Source organism: Oncorhynchus mykiss, chromosome 14 (genome assembly GCF_057628025.1).
Source record: "Oncorhynchus mykiss isolate SJ-2025 chromosome 14, ASM5762802v1, whole genome shotgun sequence".
Lineage (NCBI taxonomy): Eukaryota > Metazoa > Chordata > Actinopteri > Salmoniformes > Salmonidae > Oncorhynchus > Oncorhynchus mykiss.
Genome location: NC_143035.1, coordinates 13,747,173 through 13,767,500, shown reverse-complemented (window position 1 = coordinate 13,767,500; position 20,328 = coordinate 13,747,173). Strand labels below are relative to the sequence as shown.

Genomic DNA, 20,328 nt, shown 5'->3' with positions numbered 1-20,328 from the left:
GCAGAGCTTGCCCGCCTCCCTCCTCCCTGCTGGCTGTGCCAATTGTGCTCCCCTCTACCCCCTCCTCGCCACGCCACCCAATATTTCAGTCATGATTATCCAGCACCAGACAATCCTTTAAAAGCCAAAAGGGCATAACTGCAGCACAGCAAGAACCTTCAGCTGCTGGGGTACGAGCAGACTTTCTTACTAAGCTGCTGAGGAAAGTCAAACTTGTGTATGGGCTCAGAAACCACGTTAAAACTCTACTCTAGAACTTTATATATATTTTTCTAGTGTGGACACGTACACATGCGGGTGGACTGACAAACAGACAGTACCTAGAAACAGACAGACAGGCAGACAGACAGACAAGTCCAGTTGTTTACGGTATTCCACAATCTTACTCTGGGTGAACCGAGTTATCCCCAGCGCTGTGGCTAGCTGTGCCATTAAGATGGGTCAAGGGATGTATGGATCACTTCTCTCAGGTGAGAGAATAATAAGAAAATTGTGCTTGTGGTCTGAAAAATCAATACATTCATCTCACAGCCTGGGAGAGGAGAGCTGACCTGTCTATGGGTTCTGAGAGGAGCTGCATGTGCTGGGTGATGGGGTTGGGTAGCACCATTTCTTTTTTTGACAAATAGGAATTCTCTAAGTTAAAACTAAGCATTGCCACATATTGGAAGCTAATATCAGTCATTTGCATCCTGGTTGCTCAATGAAAATCTTGATCACTGTGAAATAAACAATGTTTTAAGACGACATGCTATAATGCCTTAGTAACACTTTATAAGAGTGCGTAAGAACAATAACAATTATACATTGGTTATTGTTCACCCTCATTGGGGTAACCCAGCTCCTTCTCAGTGCACCAGTGGTCCCAGGCCCTGATTAGGGGGACTAGTAGAGGGGCTGCTGAGCTGAGCAGCTCTGTGTATTGACTGCAGTGAACACACTCCACTCCCAAATCCTCCCTGCCCAGAGCCCCTGCCCTAACCCTCCCACTCTGCCCTCCACACACCAGCCTGTGTGTGTGTGTGTGTGTGTGTGTGTGTGTGTGTGTGTGTGTGTGTGTGTGTGTGTGTGTGTGTGCCATTATCTTCAATTACTAATTTGTATTTATTCATTCAATTTATTCTCATAAACATTAGCATCATTATTCTCATAATCATAATTATTGTTACTAATGTATAGCAATAGTAATAGTAGTGTGAGAGTTGTATAAATCTGCTATTGTTCACATAATCACTTTTGCTATTTTTACAATGATAATCCTTTTGATTATTTTATCATATTTTCCATACAGTAATATGAATGCTAAAGTACGTCAGAGTGTCTTTATTTGCGTAGTACAATAGACAAGGACCCTCCGGTCTAAGTTGAGGGAAAATGTACTTGATGTGATAGTGATGTGTGGTTGTCTCACCTAGCTATCTTCGGATGAATGGCCCAACTGTAAGCCTCTCCGGATAGAGCGTCTACTAAATTACTTAACATGTCAATGTAAATCTAAGTAATATGTCTGCCATGCTCACTAACCGAAAGGCTACACTCTACTATTTGCCTCTCAGATCCCAATAATCAATGTCTTACAAGACGACATGTTTGCACTAAGGGGCACAAAGCCGTGTTGGAGCCCAGATCGCTGAAGCAGACGGACGAGACGCGGTGTAGACAAATACTCCGCTTAACCCAATCCCGGGCACATGTAGCACAGCTCTCCCTAGATTTGTCGAGGCTTCGTCCTATGTCTGCTATTATCCACTTCATTTCATTCTAGTGATCAAATTCCTATCCACTTAGGCCTCTCATCTCTAACTCAAAGGGAATAAATAAAAGCAAACTTTATTGCTCAGCACCCTGAAACAAGTAAAGGGGGGAAGGGGAGAAGAAGGAAAGAAATCTCCAAATCATTCGGATCAAGTCAATAACACTGGAATATTTATGAAGGCTGGAAGCCAGCCTGCCCTAAAACCCAAACTCCAGCAATCCTGAATTATAAATTGGTATTGATTTGTGTTGTGTTGTGTTGTGTTGTGTTGTGTTGTGTGTGTGTGTGTGTGTGTGTGTGTGTGTGTGTGTGTGTGTGTGTGTGTGTGTGTGTGAAACCCTTTGTGGAGAAGGATAAGAGTGTAGACAGGGTGGCGTAAGGTCTACTGTATGTACATGTATCTTTGTTTTATATGTTTTAGGGTTTTACAAGGGTTTTATAAGGGTTTTATAAGGGTTTTATATGTTTTATAAGCATATGTCTATATGTCTATGACTGAGTGTATGTAAACACACATTTTACTATAGCTTTGAGCCTCCATTTTGTTAGTAATGTCTGTGTTTTCTGTGTTAACATGCTCCCGCGTGGGTGTATGCGTGCATGTGAGCACGTGACTATGTGTGTGTGTGTGGGTGTGTGTGTGTGTGTGTGTGTGTGTGTGTGTGTGTGTGTGTGTGTGTGTGTGTGTGTGTGCGCGCGCGCGTGCGCGCGTGCGTGCGTGCGCGTGCGCGTGCGCGTGTGTGTGTGTGTGTGTGTGTGTGTGTGTGTGAGGAGAGGGTGGTGAAAGCAATAGGGTCTCATCCTGCCTGGCATCAGAGGAGCATGAAATATAGATGATCCTGCATCCCCGGAGAGATATGTAGAAAGTGCATAACAAAGTCCTGATTCACACACACAAAGAGACAAACCTTAGAAAGTAGGGGACTTAAACTGTCTTTAACCCCACTGCTAAAATACTCAACTTGATAGACAACCTACACTACAATATAGTGGGAATACTCTAAAGAATTCCATCAGCAGTAAAGATAAAATATCATGGTCTGGTTTCTGATTCATCAACTGCATCACTGACTGTTTTGTCCCCAGTTAAACTGTCTCTGGGAGATGTTGCAACTAAATCTCTTGGTGAAATGTTTCTATGTAATATTGCTATTGGATTGGTTTTGGGATGTTATTGGTTCACAGGTTAAGCCCTATGAGAGGTAAGTACTAGGTTTATAAACATGATACCATGTTCTATTTCCTAGTTTATAAGTTGATCATCAATTCTAATTATATGGGTGGCATCTGTGTGTTGATCCTGTGAGCCGGTGTTACTGATGAGCTCTGGGGGCGAGGACTGTTTACAGTGATGCAATGGATCCCTTCGACTTCCCTCAGTGTGTAACTCTCTCTCTCTCTCTCTCTCTCTCTCTCTCTCTCTCTCTCTCTCTCTCTCTCTCTCCCGTGGCCGGCCCCTCTCCTGCGACCCTCAACATATCAAATCTCTGAATCTTTATATAGAAATCAATACCCTCTTAATCTGCTCCTCTTCCACCCTCCCTCTCTCCGTCCATCCCTCTCTCCCTCTGTCCTCCTCCCCCGTCCTGTCTCATTCTCACTCCCTCACACCACCCCCCGTCCCTCCGCATCCACACCTCCACCCTTTCTTTCCTCCATCCACTGTTTGGCTCCCTCCTTCCCTTCCTCTCTGGCACTGTTGTGGCTGGTTCAGGCATGCCGAGTCCAGATTGCACCCTCACACTACGAAAAATCCAAAGGATGAAAAATGAAACCTGAAATGAAATACCCTACATTGCAGACCGACCTTCATAATCTGAGGGGTTGTTCACCATGTTAGATATCCATAAAGATGAATGTATGCTCCAGCTATGAAGGTTAAGTGTCTTACTCAAGGGTGGAACCCCCAGCAGACAGGGATGTGAACCAACAACAGACAACTCTTATTTTCAAGTCAGGCACTGTTTTTAGGGCTATACTGTATATCAGGGATGTTACATACAACCTGTGGGCCGTTAGCTGTTATGAATGCTTATAGCAAGGCTTATAATGCACTATGGGCTGATAATAGGCACTATAAGTGCATTCATACAAGCTAGCAGCTCTTATCCTGCATCAAATGACCTCCTCACCTCATCACATCTGTTTGGCAGGACTGGGCTCATGGATGGACCGACTTAATTAGCCACACCTCACTCCTCCTCCTGATTAACCTCTGAGTGTGTGTGTGTGTGTGTGTGTGTGTGTGTGTGTGTGTGTGTGTGTGTGTGTGTGTGTGTGTGTGTGTGTGTGTGTGTGTGTGTGTGTGTGTGTGTGTGTGTGTGTGTGTGTGTGTGTGTGTGTGTGTGTGCGTGCGTGCGTGTGTGTCGGTGTCGGTGGGGGTGGGGGTTGGACAGAACAGAGTGTTAACTGTGCATTCTTAATTGGGTAAACACTCGACTGATTGGCGAGAGAGAGGGGGAGAGAGAGAGATGGAAGGAAAGAGAGAGAGAGCCCATTGTGGATGAGGGAGTTGGCCGGTATCAGAGGTGAATCATCATAGTAGTAGGCTGCTGCCCCATGGTTTCACAATCAGCTGAGTTAAAGAAAGTGGAGAGCTATCTTCCATGGCACACAGATCGCTAGGCAGAACAGAGCCAATGGCCCAGATTGGATTGAGGTAAAGGACTGGGAAGGGGGGATGGGGGGAGCAGGTGGGTGTTTGGGGTGCGAAGGCATTCAGGCTAAGCCTGGGCTGTTGAGTCGATGACGGGGTGGGAGTGGGGGGCTCGGTGAGGGGTCCCTGGTGATGTTTACAGATTACATCCCACCCCGTGTTGGCTCTTTGAAAGCCACGGGAGGCAGCAATATGTCAACAAACGGGGATCGATAGCTTTTCTCTCACCAACGGCAGCATTAGTAACAGGCAGGCTCTGGAGGGAAGGCAGGCTCTGGAGGGAAGGCAGGCTCTGGAGGGAAGGCAGGCTCTGGAGGGAAGGCAGGCGAGTTTAGCGGCTGTCAGGCCTTCGGGGGGGGGGGCCCTGCCAGTACCAGGGATTTCCCAGTTCCCATGCCCCCACATGGAGCGCTACTCTGAGTGGCAAGATATCTTTTCCCCACTGGTGAATTGGTTTATGGGCAACCCCGGGCCGGTGCACACTCCCCCCCCCCCCCCCCCCCCCCCATCACATCAGCCATGCCCCACCCTGGGCACCCGCTGGAGGCCCTGGCTCCATGGAATCACCCAGACGGATATTACCACAAGCTGTGAACGCTAGGACAGGTAGCGAAACAACCCTTCTGTTCCCCACCGCCTGCCAACAGGGTGACTTGCCAGCTTCGGAGCCCCCGTGCAACAGAGGGAGAGTGAAGTGTGTTATACTCACAGAGCCTTCAGGTTTTAAGGGACTGGAAAGCACTCCTCTGAATGGAAAATGGAGGATGATTGTTTAATGGCAACATCTGTATTTGAATAAATCGCTGGAGGAGATTCCGCCTCTTTGAGGAAAATGCAAAGATTCATTAACAAGTTGGAGAGTCATACGGGGTGGATATGAATATTACATCTCCTCAGAGAAGCAAAGCAAAATGTGTTCACGACAAATAGAGGTAGGAACAATAACATGTTTTTGTGGGAGCATAGTTCACCAGAGGCAACTAGTGGTATCATGTTATCCCAGGGTACAGTGCGATCGTGGCTATAGTTGTGTGGTATTTTATATTAGGGGAGCTGCAGTGTGTGTGTGTGTGTGTGTGTGTGTGCGCGTGCCTGTGTGTCTGTGCCTGTGTGTCTGTGTGCGTGTGTGTGTGTGTGTGTGTGTGTGTGTGTGTGTGTGTGTGTGTGTGTAGGTTGGAATAGATACCCTGCTGAAAGGCGAGAGGGGTGAACCACAAACACTGGCACTGATATTTCCCTCTTACCCTGTGGAGCAGTCGTCAAGGTCGTCTGGGCTAACCCAGACACAAACACATAAATACATGAGCACACACCGAGTAGTAGACGAGCTACGGTACTAGGAGTAGGGTAGAGTGGCTATCTACTGTATATAGTGATGAATTAAGAGGAAGAGAAAACAAATGACTTCATGTTGAGTTTTTGCATCACTTAGCAGAGCCAGAGGGGTGGCAGTCATTGATATGATTACAGTACTGTAAACACACTGCAGGTACCTCTCACACGAACACACACACACACCTCACAGTGTCAAATGACCTGATTTCTCCTGTCCCCAGTGCTAGTTCTGCCACCATCAGTTCTCAGATCAAACAAGTACTCTCTCTCTCTCTCTCTCTCTCTCTCTCTCTCTCTCTCTCTCTCTCTCTCTCTCTCTATCCCTCTCTCTCTCTCTCTCTCTCTCTCTCTCTCAGACCATTTTGCTGTTGGTTCCTGAAAGTCGTGAAGAAGCAGTGGTAGGCCGTCCCCCCTTGTGTGAGGGACGGGATACACTGAATAATTGAACCAGAAGACCAGGCCACCTGCAGGAGCTTTCAACAGTCCCCCATCCATATTTTACACCTACACCACTGTCTCTGACCCCCCACTCCCTGAACATACACACACACACACGCACACACGCACACACGCACACACACACGTGCGCACGTACGCACGCACGCAAGCATGCATGCAAGCACACACACACTGCGTCTCATCCCCCCACCCATCGCCCCTGAAATACCCTAACGGCAACACCAGACCAGGTGACCCTCATAATGCCTATGTGATAAAAAGCCATTAAAACAATGTCTACAAGTGAGCAACTGTCTTCAATAACATGCATAAAGCCCAATGCAAAATCATGTAATAGCACTTGCACCCATAACCTGTCTCCTAAAAACATAACCCCGGACAAACGACCCATAAAACCTGGCAACGACCCCCTCTCAAACCTGGCAACCCCTTCCTCTCTCTCGGCCCTGACTCATCCCACTTCCAGAACCTCATTTTTTTCCCCCTTTCAATTTCTACCCAGGCTGTGCCGAGTAATGTCCTACTTTTATTGTAAATCTATACTCTTAATCTGGCGGGCTCCCATGTGCTCGCTGGTCGATCAATAGGCTGTGATTGCTGGGAAGGATCCGGAGAGGCTGATAACCCCATCACCCCCAGCAGAGTTAACCCTCACTTGGAGCGGTCAGTCAGTCCAGCCCTGAAAACGTGCATGCACGCATCCACACACATAAATATTGGTGATTGCTAATGACGTTGTCTGTGTCCACACGTTAACAGAAGTCTGCACCTGATAGATGACATTCCTTTACATCTCTAGTCTATTGATGAGCATATGAAATATGAGGGGGTTTAAATATATATGTCAGGATTTACTTCCAAGAGAGCTTGCATAATACCCCTACAACCGGTACAAGGAATGATGGGCAGCTTCGCGAGTCACTCATAAAGAGCAACCGACACCAAGAGGGACGGCCCTAAACAAATGTCCATTGACAGACTGTAGGGGATGGCTAGTGGTTCGTACTGTAGAACAGATCATGGAGAGCTGTGAGGGGTGGGGGAATGAAGGAACGTTGAATGGTGAGGGCGCCTCTTTCCATCTCCCATGTCCCTCGCCACTTAACCCTGAGAGAATGACATCAAAAGCAGCAAATGGTCCTAGTGGAAGTGGGAGGGAGGGAGGGAGGGAGGGAGGGAGGGAGGGAGGGAGGGAGGGAGGGAGGGAGGGAGGGAGGGAGGGAGGGGAATGGTGGGGGGGCATGTCTCCCATGTCCATAGGCAGGCCCATTACGGTAAGAGGGTGAAGGGAGAGGGGGAAGATAGGGGGAGACAGAGGTAGATTAGGGCCAGTGAGGTCTATACTGGGTAATTAGCCACTGGTCCCCCAGTAAGCTCTGACAGTCTCTGAGAATTTATGGTCCCACTCGGGGAACTGGCCGGCCATCTAAATGCAATATTAGCTTGTAATAACACCTGTTTAAAGGCCCGCAACCCAATATTTCACTCCGGCCCTTTGGCGCTTTCTGCTTGCTTCAGCAGGATTCTCCCCATTAAATGATAGCACTAGATACAAACTGCTTCCTGGTTTTAGATGGAGGGAGATCAGAGTCCAACCAACTAAATGTACCCCCTACCCATCCCTTATGCTGTTTATAGGGGCAAGTGTGTATGTCCAATGTGATATGTCACAGAGAAGGCATGTAAAACATGTTTAAGGCAGGAGTAATGCAGAGTCAATGATGGCAAGAGAAAAGAGGACAATGTCACCAAACCCTCATAAGATTGTTTTCTGAATGAAGTTGCTTCAATTTCATCATTATATAGTCACTATACAGGGAGTGTGGGTGCGCTTGCATGCATTTGATTATGTGTGTGTGTTAGTGTGTGTGTGTGTGTGTGTGTGTGTGTGTGTGTGTGTGTGTGTGTGTGTGTGAGAGAGAGAGAGATAGAGCGTCTGCATGTGTGCATGTCTCTAAGCGGGGAGGGGGGCATGAATTGACAGCAATAACTGCTTTACAGTGGCGACTGATGGGGGTGATTTGCATCGCTGGTCACCAATAGCAACCCTCCACCCACCCTGCCACCCTGGCTAACTGATTTATCTGTTGGTTTAAGGAGCTTGAGATGGCGTTCCCATAAATCCTGTACTTCTTAATAGGGCACTAAAATGCAGTGATACAGGCCGTCGACCACTAAATCAAGAGCCGGGCTTGTCGCTGGTAAACACTTCGGAATTATTTGGGAGGGGTATAACGAGCGTGGCAATGTTGGGGTGACCACTGACACACACACACACTCTAGTTGATGATGTGGCACAGGGACATTCCTGCAGATCTCTACCCTAGGATTGGCCTGTTGGGATTTCAGAGTGAATGGATATGTATTTGTGTGATGCATGTGTTTGTGTGTGGTATGTAGTCGTGCGTGTTAGTGTGTGTGTGTTGAAAGTAGTGTCGTTGTGAAGATATATGCTAGAGATATGACTAGAGGAAATAATATGCGATCCGACCCTGATTCCTGAAAACACAGCGTGACACGATCTCTGTGGCTTTGGACTGCAACACCTATCAAAGGCACCCCATGGCAACAAGAGGTGAGAAGACGTGTGTGTGTGTGTGTGTGTGTGTGTGTGTGTGTGTGTGTGTGTGTGTGTGTGTGTGTGTGTGTGTGTGTGTGTGTGTGTGTGTGTGTGTGTGTGTGTGTGTGTGTGTGTGTGTGTGTGTGTGTGTGTGTGTGTGTGTGTGAGTGTGAGTGTGAGTGTGAGTGTGAGTGTGAGTGTGTGTGGGTTTTGACTGTATGTGTGGGTCACTGGTTTCCGGGCTCCTAGCTCTCCTGTCCCTGGCCATTCTCCAAGCTCAGTCTAACGAGCCAACATGGATTTGGTAATGAGCTCTGTGCCCTCGGAGGCCAATACTGTCCTTTTGGAGGAGGTCACTATAACCCAGCCAGCCTGACAGGTCCAATGATACAGACACAACCATGAAGACCTGGTCCTGCTCACCTGCCCACTGTCAAAGTTGTTCTACCGGTGAAAGACAGACGGAGGGAACAAAGGTGTCCTTACCTGTCAATGATGACCGGGTCAGAGGGCGTCTCATTGCGGTTTCCACAGCTCTTCTTGTCACAACAACGACTAGGGGAAAAAGGAAGACACAAATGATTATCACACTCACGTTTACTAAAAAAATGTACTGTCATTTGTTGCTATCATTTGTTGGACTGTCTCTGGTAACAGTGGGCATACCGCCAGCATGCTATGGAGTCAGGGTGGAACCATGTACAATCTGCTGAGTGTCAGGCACATTGCCCTGCCCTTCTTCTCCTCCTCACCCCTCTGTCCCCAGAACCCCCGTCCCCCCACCTTGACCCACGATCCAGCTGGGCAGGGGTCCAGCCAAGGTCACTCTCATTGACTTGTTGACAGTTTGGACAGCGCCCAGTGATGGCCCAGCCGGCCCGGTGCTGAGCCACCTCCCTCTCTCTCCATCCCCTCCAATCGTCCATCCTGCCCCCCGTGCCATCACCATGGCCACCCTGGTCTTTCCCAGGTCTGTGCCACTGCCTCTCTGCCCCTACCCACTGCTTATGTGGTGGCATGCCGTTTCAGAAGGGGGTCTGAATTCAGCCAAATGTGCTCTTCTGTGGTGGTTGGTCGCCATGCAATGGTGGACAATGACGCCTCGTGACCACCAGATGCATCAAACTCTTTGCGTTCTGGTGGAAGTCTTTCATTTTCAATGGAGCAGTCCGCAACGTTACATTGGGGGTGCCCCACTAGGCCGCGTGCTTCAATATGTTCAACTTGTGCATTGCTTTACCGTGCGATCATTAGCTGGCTAGCTTTTAGCTGGATGAAAAGTGAGGCACATGTGCGTAACGTACGAAAAAGGTGGGCCAGACATCCGGCCAAACAAAATGCATATGCATCTGGTGGACATTGGGTGTAGGGATTGTTTTCCCATTCATTCGGATTGAAGCTAGCGTAATTACATTGTATGAACTGAAAGAGGGGCTTTCCGTTCACACAATGCTTTGTTGGTAGTGGAACTACTTTCTAGTAGTTAGCAGTCCATTTAGTGATAATTACATTGGATTCAGAACATTTATTGAGATTCAACATATGCATTTTGTACATTTATGTTCAAAATCTGTTGTTTCATGTAGTGACTAAATTGAAATGGGAGTCCTGATTCTGCTGGTTGTTACGGTAACTTAGGTCCCATTTTAATAGAAATGTGTTATTCTAAAGGTAATTGAAACAAACCCTCTTATTCTTACAAATGAATCATATTGCATGACCTGCTGAGGACCAATTATGCTTACACACTCACCCCATGCTGTCATGAATCAAATTGCCATTTGACAAACAAGCTTCAAATCGAGCCACCGAATGCCAAATGAACCCAGTTTATAAATCATTTATCACATCGTTTGATCTGTAAGTAGAAGAAAAACAAACTGAGCACTGTTTTCTTGCCTGGTCTTTGTGTGTGTGTGACTGTTGCCATAGAGCGTGCCACAATAATTTATTCCCCCAGCTACTTGGAACCATTAGCAAAGTTCCAGGAGACCAATTAGCATTGGAAACCCAATGGTGCTGCTGTGGTGACAACCTCCTCAAACTGAGAAAGAAGTGTTATAAACAAACTGGACCCCAGGAGCACTGCCGGGCCCCTCGGGGGACCCGGCGCCCTTCGCACACGAAAACAAACCTTGGCTGAGCGTCCACAATACCGCCTTAATGACGTTTCCCCCCCGGGCCCGAGCAGGCTAACACCCCGGCTAGCTAATGACTGAGAACACAGACCAGTGAGTCAGATGAGCCCCACAAGACAACAACACTGGATATCCAGTCAGTGTTACTATGGTTTCTTCAGCTACAGCCGAGATATAGTACAGGATATCCAGTCAACGTTACTATGGTGTCTTCAGCTACAGCTGAAAAATAGTACTCAAGCCATGAGCCTGAGCATGGGCAGTGCTGGTCTAGCGAGTTCCACAGCACAGAAACAGAGGCCAAAATCACAGATACTGTAGCCTACTTGAAGATTTGTCGATATAGCTAAAAAAAAGACCCACACCGGATCAACAATAAGAAGTGAGCCTGGCGTGCCAGTTTTAGCCCCAGATAGGCACCAGGCCTTGGTCAATAGCATCATTACCATTGGCTCTCCAGCCAGCCAGGCCCACTTCAAATGATCCCCACAAGTGGAATCTACTTAAGCACCAAACCAGGTTGTCTCAGCATTGTTCGAAGCTGAACTATCAGAGTTTAGCTTTAAAAAACAAGAGAAGCCTTCAAAGGCTCCCTGAGGAACCTGAAGATGGGCATCAGAGGGAGGGGGAACAGAGCCAGTCTGTTGGATCACAGGCCTGTGATAAGACGCGAACACAGTGAATGGCTGTCAATGGAAGGCTGGTTTTCAAAGGGCAAGTGCTGTAATTACCCAGCCCAAACATGAGGTCCGTGGCCAGACCTAATCATATGCGGTAGCCAGGCAGGCAGGCAGCCGGCTTGGCTGGGAGACGACGCCCGTGGCAAGCCTTTCTCTCTCACACGGCGTGCCTTCTTCCAGCCTGGCACCGGGGCTAGTGCACAGAGCCCAGTCCATGGTACAGTCCTCCGATGACTGGCCCATGCCAACTGACTATCACACAGCCCCATTTGGTGATTTTGGAAGAGCTGGTCTCAAATTAAAGAATGGGGGAAATGCTGTGTTGGTATCACGAGCCAATGCAAGTCACATTAAGTGGAATGTAGTGACAATTAAATCCACTTACTAATCAACTACTGACATATTTAAAGGAAAAATGTACCTATTTTGAATGCCTCTGAGTGATGTTCTATCGATTCCCGGGGTAATTTCCTGTATTTCTGCCTGCTTTACACAGGAAAACATGAAATGACCCAGGGAACCCAATAGAACATCGCTCAAAGAAGGACAAAAACGATATAACGTTCCTTTAAGTTAATATGTTTGTGTATGTCAAGCAGTGATATTTTGATGCTTAAATAAAGGCCTTTTAAAACACTGTAAATAAAAGGGCTACGCAAAGTTCAGTACAAGTTCTTCCATTTTGATCCTACAATCTATAACTTTGTCATGTCTATCTAATTAACAACTAACAAACTTGTTGAAAATCTTTTCAATTGTAAACCTCTCAGGTGGTTCAGTGCTTTTAACTCTAAGATGAGAAAACTCCTCTGTCTTCAGAGAGTTCTAGAAAAAGGTACAAGCCTCCAAGCAGAACTAGCATGTGCCACCACCAGGGACCACATGGCCATGCCTGAGCAGGTCCCTACCAGCTGCTACAGTATACTTCCTCTGCAGGTTGAGTGTGTTACTTTATACAGCAGCGAGCCAGGTAGCAACACCAGGCAGGACTAGATAAAGACACCTCAACCACCACGTCCCTGTCACCTGGGAGACAGAAGGGGAGATAGAGATAGATGAAGAAAGAGAGCGTGTCTCTCATCCCCTTCTCATTAGCCAATGCGAAGACGCCTTTCATCAGGGGAATGATGGTTAATAATCGCACTCAATCACTTAATGACCGACGCCGAGTGGAACCGTCATTATGAAAATGAAGCCTCGTATCCGAGGGGGGGATCTCCAAGGAAGAGACAATGGGTCCGTCTCTCAAAGAATTCCTCACATCTTCGATATCAACCGTTTTCAACGGAATTTAAAAAGTTTCCATGGTGGGACAAATCATCATTCTTCCGGCGCTGTAAGAACTTTAATAAACACCCAGCTGAATGTTTCTTTGTTTCTGGACCTGTAAATATTTTTTTTATTGATCCAACCAATCAAAAAGTCTCTTCTCACAGTGCTAGGAGAATGCTCTCGCGTTCTTACCCCAGAAACTTCCAGATTCAGGTTTTGCATGAATTGCTCTTGTTTACATAGCAAAATAATACATAGGCAACTGGGTTCCAACAGTGATGACTGAGTCAGTGGAAAAGACAAAAGGCAGAGTCGACCTCAACCGCCTCCTCCTCCCTCTTCTTTTTAGTGTACCCAGCTGAGGCTTCTTGTGGGCCAAGGCGTGAAGCTCCTCAACCCCCCAGCGTCCAGGGCGGGACGCACATACTTCCTGTATTGCATAATTAACACTCACTCCTACCAGGCTCCAACCAACCCCCCGACAGACCTGTTCCCAGCCAATCTCGATCAGAACACACACACACATAACCCCCCCCCCCCCATTAACATGGGCCCCCATCCAGCAGACACACAGTGGGCAGATAAGTACTCAGCATGGTCTTCAATCCAAATATACTTATTTAATGAGGACAACCTATAGGGCTGTATAGTGAGATGCATATAGCACGAAAAGGTATACCTGGAGCCCAAAAATATAGAGGAATTAGGAAGCTCCTTCATGTATGCAATTCACTGATTCACTGATTTTGACCAATGGGACTTTAGACGTATGGAAGTCAGCCAGACTAGCGGCTGAGGTAACCTTGAGCCTTGTGATGATCACTTAGAGTGAAAGTTCACCCCAATGTAAATGTTTGCCAGGAAATGGCCTGGAGTTAATAATATGTGTACGTAGATTCTGCTATATGAACCAGAAGGATCCGTGGACCCTTGATTTTGGGGTGGCGTATCCCTTTAAATGCTGCATGGGCCCTATTGGTTAGCAGTTGATTATAGAGTGGCACTCACCTGCACATGATCTCGTGGGTGAGAAGGACGCGGCACATCTCTGGGTTTTTGTCTTGGCCCTCGTAGAGGATCGCCTGAGGAGAAGAAGAGAGCAGCAGGTATTAATGTGTGTTTAGCCTTATGAGAATCGTACAAGTCTTTTTTGGGTCACTGTACTCAAACTTGCGCTTGCCCTGTACAATTCCTGATCATAGCCCTGTAAAGGTTCTGACTACATATTATTGGAAAGGCTTTGTGCATGTGTTAGTTATCAGTGCCTGCTAAATAACTACAACAGAAATGGATGACAATTTATTAGAGTAAGTCCCACTGTAACTACGAGGTAAAAACCAGCTAAAACAGGACTGTAAAAAAAAAGTGTTGCTCAACCCTCGCCCTGTGCAACTGGGTCCTGGACTTTCTGACGGGCCGCCCCCAGGTGGTGAGGGTAGGAAACATCATCTCCACCCCGCTGATCCTCAACACTGGGGCCCCACAAGGGTGCGTTCTCAGCTCTCTCCTGTACTCCTTGTTCACCCATGACTGCGTGGCCATGCACACTTCCAACTCAATCATCAAGTTTGCATACGACACTACAGTGGTAGGCTTGATTACCAACAACGACGAGACGGCCTACAGGGAGGAGGTGAGGGCTCTTGGAGTGTGGTGTCAGGAAAATAACCTCTCACTCAAAGTCAACAAAACAAAGGAGATGATCGTGGACTTCAGGAAACAGCAGAGGGAGCAGCCCCCTATCCACATCGACGGGACAGTAGTGGAGAAGGTGGAAAGTTTTAAGTTCCTCGGCGTACACATCACGGACAAACTGAAATGGTCCACCCAAACAGACAGCGTTGTGAAGAAGGCGCAGCAGCGTCTCTTCAACCTCAGGAGGATGAAGAAATTCGGATTGTCACCTAAAACACTCACAAACTTTTACAGCTGCACAATCGAGAGCATCCTGTCGGGATGTATCACCACCCGGTACGGCAACTGCTCCGCCCACAACCATAAGGCTCTCCAGAGGGTAGTGAGGTCTGGACAACGCATCACCGGGGGCAAACTACCTGCCCTCCAGGACACCTACACCACCTGATGTCACAGGAAGGCCTAAAAGATCATCAAGGACAACAACCTCCTGAGCCACTGCCTGTTCACCCCGCTATTTTCCAGAATGCGAGGTCAGTACAGGTACATCAAAGCTGGGACCAAGCGACTGAAAAACAGCTTCTATCTCAAGGCCATCAGACTGTTGAACAGCCATCACTAACATTAAGTGGCTGCTGCCAACATACTGACTCAAATCTCTAGCCACTTTAATAATTAAAAATTGGATGTAATAAATGTATCACTAGCCACTTTAAACAATGCCACTTTATATAATGTTTACATATCCTACATTACTCATCTCATATGTATATACTGTACTCTATACAATCTACTGCATCTGGCCTATGCCGTTCGGCCATCACTCATCCATATATTTTTATGTACATATTCTTATTCATTCCTTTACACTTGTGTGTATAAGGTAGTTGTTGTTAGATTACTTGTTAGATATTACTGCATGGTCGGAACTGAAAGCACAAGCATTTCGCTACACTCACATTAACATCTGCTAACCATGTGTATGTGACCAATAAAATGTTGTTTGATTTGATTATTAATAGGAGGCTAGACTGAAGATGGAGGGGGCCGTTGACAGGGCAGCCCTCCTGTAGTGGAAGGCCACGTGCTGTAGAACGGCCAGGCCGGTCCTCCACCCGTCCACCCCTGCACCCCTCCCAGACAGATGGCCGTGCTAGGCGCCGTAAGAGAAATGCCACCTCCTGGGCATCCTTCACTGGAGCTGTCATGTCGGCCCTGGATGACGAATGACCACTGAGAGGAGCTGCTCCCTCCTTCATTCTCTCTATACCTCCGCTGCCGGAGGGATGGAGGGATTGCTTTATCCCACTCCTTTCACTCACCCAATGACCTAACCCTACCTCGTCCACCTAGGTGGTCAGTTGCCCCCGACAAGCACGGACGCACGCACACACACACACATACACACACACATACACCCCAAGGGGACAATACTTTTAGGATAACGACCACTTCTGCATTATTGATTCCTCCCAGCCTCCCTTCCTCTATATTAAAATCGTCCAATTTCGCCAGAAGGGGTGGGGATTTCGATGGGGACGAGAGAATGGGAATGTGTGTGAGGAGGAGGGAGGAGAGAAGATGTGGGGGTATCGGGTCGATATTTATACATCATAATTTCTGATTCAAGTAGCCGCTCCACCCCCTGGAGCTAGTCTAAGAGTTTTCATGACGGTGTGTGAGTAATACCACCATGTCAAAAAAGGTCAAGACTCAAGATTCAGCTTTTTGGAGGATGACAGGGCAGATTGAGGGGAGATATCAAACAGATATTTGCCCAAACATTCACCATTAAAGTGAGATTATTTGTATTCCTATTGTGTGCCACATACCGCCTTCCAGGTAAATGCATTCCATACATTATTACAGCTGAATTTGCCAATAGGAGTGTCTGAGAAGAGGCTTCTAACACACAACAGCCAATCAATAGACGCGGGCCCCCCACTGGCAGCTACAGGGCTGCCTGTCTGCAGGAGGACACACTACAGTATGCAAAGTCTGCATGTCTGTCTGTCCAAGTCTAGGCAGGAGGGAGGGATTTGAGTGGCGCACCCGTGGTAGAAATCTGCTCGTGTTGTTGTCAGGATTATTGTCTCCAGCGCGCCGTCGCTGTAGCACATTAAGGGCTATTGATTGGTTTCCGTGGCTGACGCTTTGTCGAGGACCTGGTTGCCGCATCGATCTGTGACAGCCTGACATGGCGACAATGGGAGGGCCTGATGGGCTGGGGATAAGGAGGGCCTGGTGGACTGGGGATAGGGAGGGTAGGTGGGCTGGGGATAGGGATGGCCTGGTGGGCTGGGGATAAGGAGGGCCTGGTGGGCTGGGGATAGGGAGGGTGGGTGGGCTGGGGATAGGGAGGGCGGGTGGGCTGGGGATAGGGAGGGCCTAGTGGGCTGGGGATAGGGAGGATGGGTGGGATGGGGATAGGGATAGGGAAGGCCTAGTGGGCTGGGGATAGGAGGGCCTAGTGGGCTGGGGATAGGGAGGGCCTAGTGGGCTGGGGATAGGGAGGGCCTAGTGGGCTGGGGATATGGAGGGTGGGTGGGCTGGGGATAGGGAGGGCCTAGTGGGCTGGGGATAGGGAGGGCCTAGTGGGCTGGGGATAGGGAGGGTGGGTGGGATGGGGATAGGGAGGGCCTAGTGGGCTGGGGATAGGGAGGGCCTAGTGGGCTGGGGATAGGGAGTGCCTAGTGGGCTGGGGATAGGGAGGGTGGGTGGGATGGGGATAGGGAAGATCTGGTGGGCTGGGGATAGGGAGGGTGGGTTGGCTGGGGATAGGGATGGCCTAGTGGGCTGGGGATAGGGAGGGTGGGTTCGCTGGGGATAGGGATAGGGAGGATGGGTGGATGGGGAGGAGTATACAATACAGTGTGTGGTGGAGCCAGGTTGCTACATTGGTGTCAGCTGCCCCTATGTCTTCTAATCTGACTGGTCAAGACTAATTATTTGCCACCGGGGTACAGTAAATTGATAGTACTTTAGCTCAGCAGATGAAATGACTGAAGGTTGTCTGTGTTCATGGGTTCAAATCCCAGAACGGATAGGTTTACTCATGTTACATTATGTACAAAATAGGTGGTGGGTTGCAGTACGATTTACAGTGTAAGGAGAATGCTCACCACTTTGGTCATGGAGTCTATCAACCGTACAAACAGATCTTGTTCTGTCCTGATGCCTGCAAAACACAACACAAATATGTATTAGATGTCCTGCAATTACAATGTAATAATACATGACACCAATATGGTATGTTGAAATGTTAAGATCCATTGACAGAATAACCATTTTAACGTCATCTTACTCTGTAAATCATTTGCATAGAAGTTGCTGTGTGGTTTAGCCAAATGAAATGTCTTGAGCAACAACGATATAAACATCAGCCTAAAATGATAATTCACTTCTTGCACAGAAAGAATAACATAAAATACTGATATCGAATAATGTCTTCTAAATGAATTCGGTTATTATTTGTGTCCCCATAGTGTATTTTATGTTTTCTGTCGTGCTTGTAGACCAAGATTTTCTCATGTAGACCAAGATTTTCTAACCCCCCTCAGCAAAAGTCTGTTCTCCTGAGTTTTTTTATTATTTATTGCGTTCCCGGTTGCAACTGCCGAGCTCTCCTCGCTCCCGCTGCCTTTTTCCTCTAGGATAACAAGGCATTCTCACTCACAAACAAATTAAACATCAGCCATGATTGCTTGTCTTTTATTAGCTATGCAACAGAGCGTAAATATGACATAAACATGACAGGGTTATTCAAAAAGGATCATGGAAAACTGCTAGTTGTTGCCTGTAATTGTGTCAGGCTTCGGTGTTTTCTCACCGTTTCTGTGTGCTTTAAAAAATATCTACTACATATTTAGGTTACTGTTGAATTGTACAGAACACCAACCAGTTGAGTCTTCTGTCTCCTCTCACGATATGGTCTCAAAACAAAAATCCATGCCGGTCGAAGCAGTGCTCTTTCAATGAGCACAGATCAGTGTTAAAATTTCAAGTATTTTCCCCGATGACCAAAACAGACTTTAGGATCTGGTGGTCGTCAAGTACTATTCCAGATGTGATAAGGATTACCACTTATGTTAGTGTTGTCTTTTTTATTTCATGTTGTTTTTCCTGGAAGTGATAAAACTAATCTGTCCACAGAGAGTAGTGAGAAGAGAGAGAACTCTGCAATATGTTTGGAGGGATTATCGTGGTCTTACCGTTACTGTAAAGGAGCTGTAGCCTGTAATGGATGCCGTTGTTGGTCTTCTCTCCATTGTACTCCTGAGAGAGTCAAAGACAAGCACAGAAAATGATCAAAATGTCTCGCAGCTTTTGAGGTGACACCCCGAACCAAAGGCAACCCACTGCAACCCACTGCTGTCTTGTACGTAATCAAATATCTCAAAACTATGCCTTCCTAATCTACGCTTGTCTGCCTCAATCTACTCTATCACTGAAAATGTCCAACGAGACCAACGCCCCAGTCCTAATCCAAGCAGATGTTGAGCCACAAGTCCTGATCTTGATCCCAACTCCTATGTCACAGGGACTTCCCAGACTAATACTGCATCCACAAGTAGGGATCATCTGAAGAGGAAACTTACATCCCATAAGAGGCCAATGGACCAACCAGCATTGTTATTTGCTGTAACAACACTGTTATTACCTTGAGGTTTCAGTTTAGGTCAAATTAATTTGCAACTAGAAGGTTGTTAGTTAAGGTAAATCACAGTGCCCGTGTGTCCACAATAACATGTCACTCTAATAATGGTAAGCAACTGAAAACATATTAATTAACGTGAACCTTTGTGATATCTACTAGTTTTTTATAATCAGGAAGATAATTCTGGGGATTAATGTCTTTAAAAACACAATATTAATCCCATGAACCCTGAGGATAATCCATACCATTCTCTGATTGAGTTATACTTCTGAAGTTGCTAAGCCCTTGCTATTTTAGAATACTTGGCTAGGCCCAAATTCCCACCGCAGGGCCATAGTGAGATACAACATGGAATCTTAATCTTTCCTCCAACTCCCCTTGCTGACACGCACACAACAAACCAGCTGCCTAACTGTTGTATCGTCCAGCCAGGAATAAATCAAACAGCAACGACAAAAGGGCAAACTTACGTAGGAACTAAAACAACACTGTGGCTGAGGGAAAAACAACACTGTTACCACAACTATACAGAGAGATGCCGTAAGAGAGAGGAGACATTGCCTAGGTGACAGTGGCCTGTTAGCTTTGGTTGCCACGGTCACCGATGACCTCTGCTTCCAGGTGGGCCAAGTCACTCTCCCTGATCTTGTGTCACCTCTTCAACGGGCAGGCACCAGGAGAGAGGCCACATCCGCTCCCCTCTGTCTCTCTCTCCCACTCTCTCTTCCTCTCTGTATCCCTCTATCTCTCCTTCTCTCTTTCTCTCTGTATTTCTCTCCTTCCCCTTCGCTGAGCGGTGCCAAATGTGCCGTGGAGTCTTGGCAGGGGCCCAGGGGCAGGCTGGAGGTCAAGGCAGAGGTGAATGGGCAGGGAGGACGGGAGGAGCGACCATGCCAGCTGGCTGCCGTCCCTCCTGACCGTGGGCGGAGCTGTTCTCTGTAACCTTTTACTGAGAACAACCCCCCGGCAGCACGGCAGAACAGCCCAGGCGGCAGGTAGAGAAGTAGGTTACCGATAACACTGAGAGCACAGGTACAGCTGAACAATACAACAGAACAGAGACAGATAGGTAGCCATACACTCATAGAAAAGAGGCTGTAGACAACAAAGGAATGTACAAGAAATGACATTTCAAATGACTGCTTAAAATGAAAACAAAGGATTTTCAAATATGCCTTTC

General features: G+C 47.5%; 1 protein-coding gene across 10 annotated transcripts in view; it reads right to left on the bottom strand.

Annotated features, from left to right (window-relative positions):
* Positions 1 to 20,328, bottom strand: part of LOC110488851 (transcription factor COE3) — a 102,332-nt gene that overhangs the window by 69,106 nt on the left and 12,898 nt on the right. For all 10 annotated transcript variants that reach the window (XM_036943002.2, XM_036943004.2, XM_036943006.2 and 7 more), the window contains exons 3-6: positions 18,703 to 18,766; positions 17,614 to 17,669; positions 13,865 to 13,938; positions 9,253 to 9,321 (exon numbers count right to left, since the gene is read on the bottom strand). In XM_036943002.2, the coding sequence (XP_036798897.1) occupies positions 9,253 to 9,321; positions 13,865 to 13,938; positions 17,614 to 17,669; positions 18,703 to 18,766 (263 nt within the window). The remainder of the gene's footprint in view (positions 1 to 9,252; positions 9,322 to 13,864; positions 13,939 to 17,613; positions 17,670 to 18,702; positions 18,767 to 20,328) is intronic.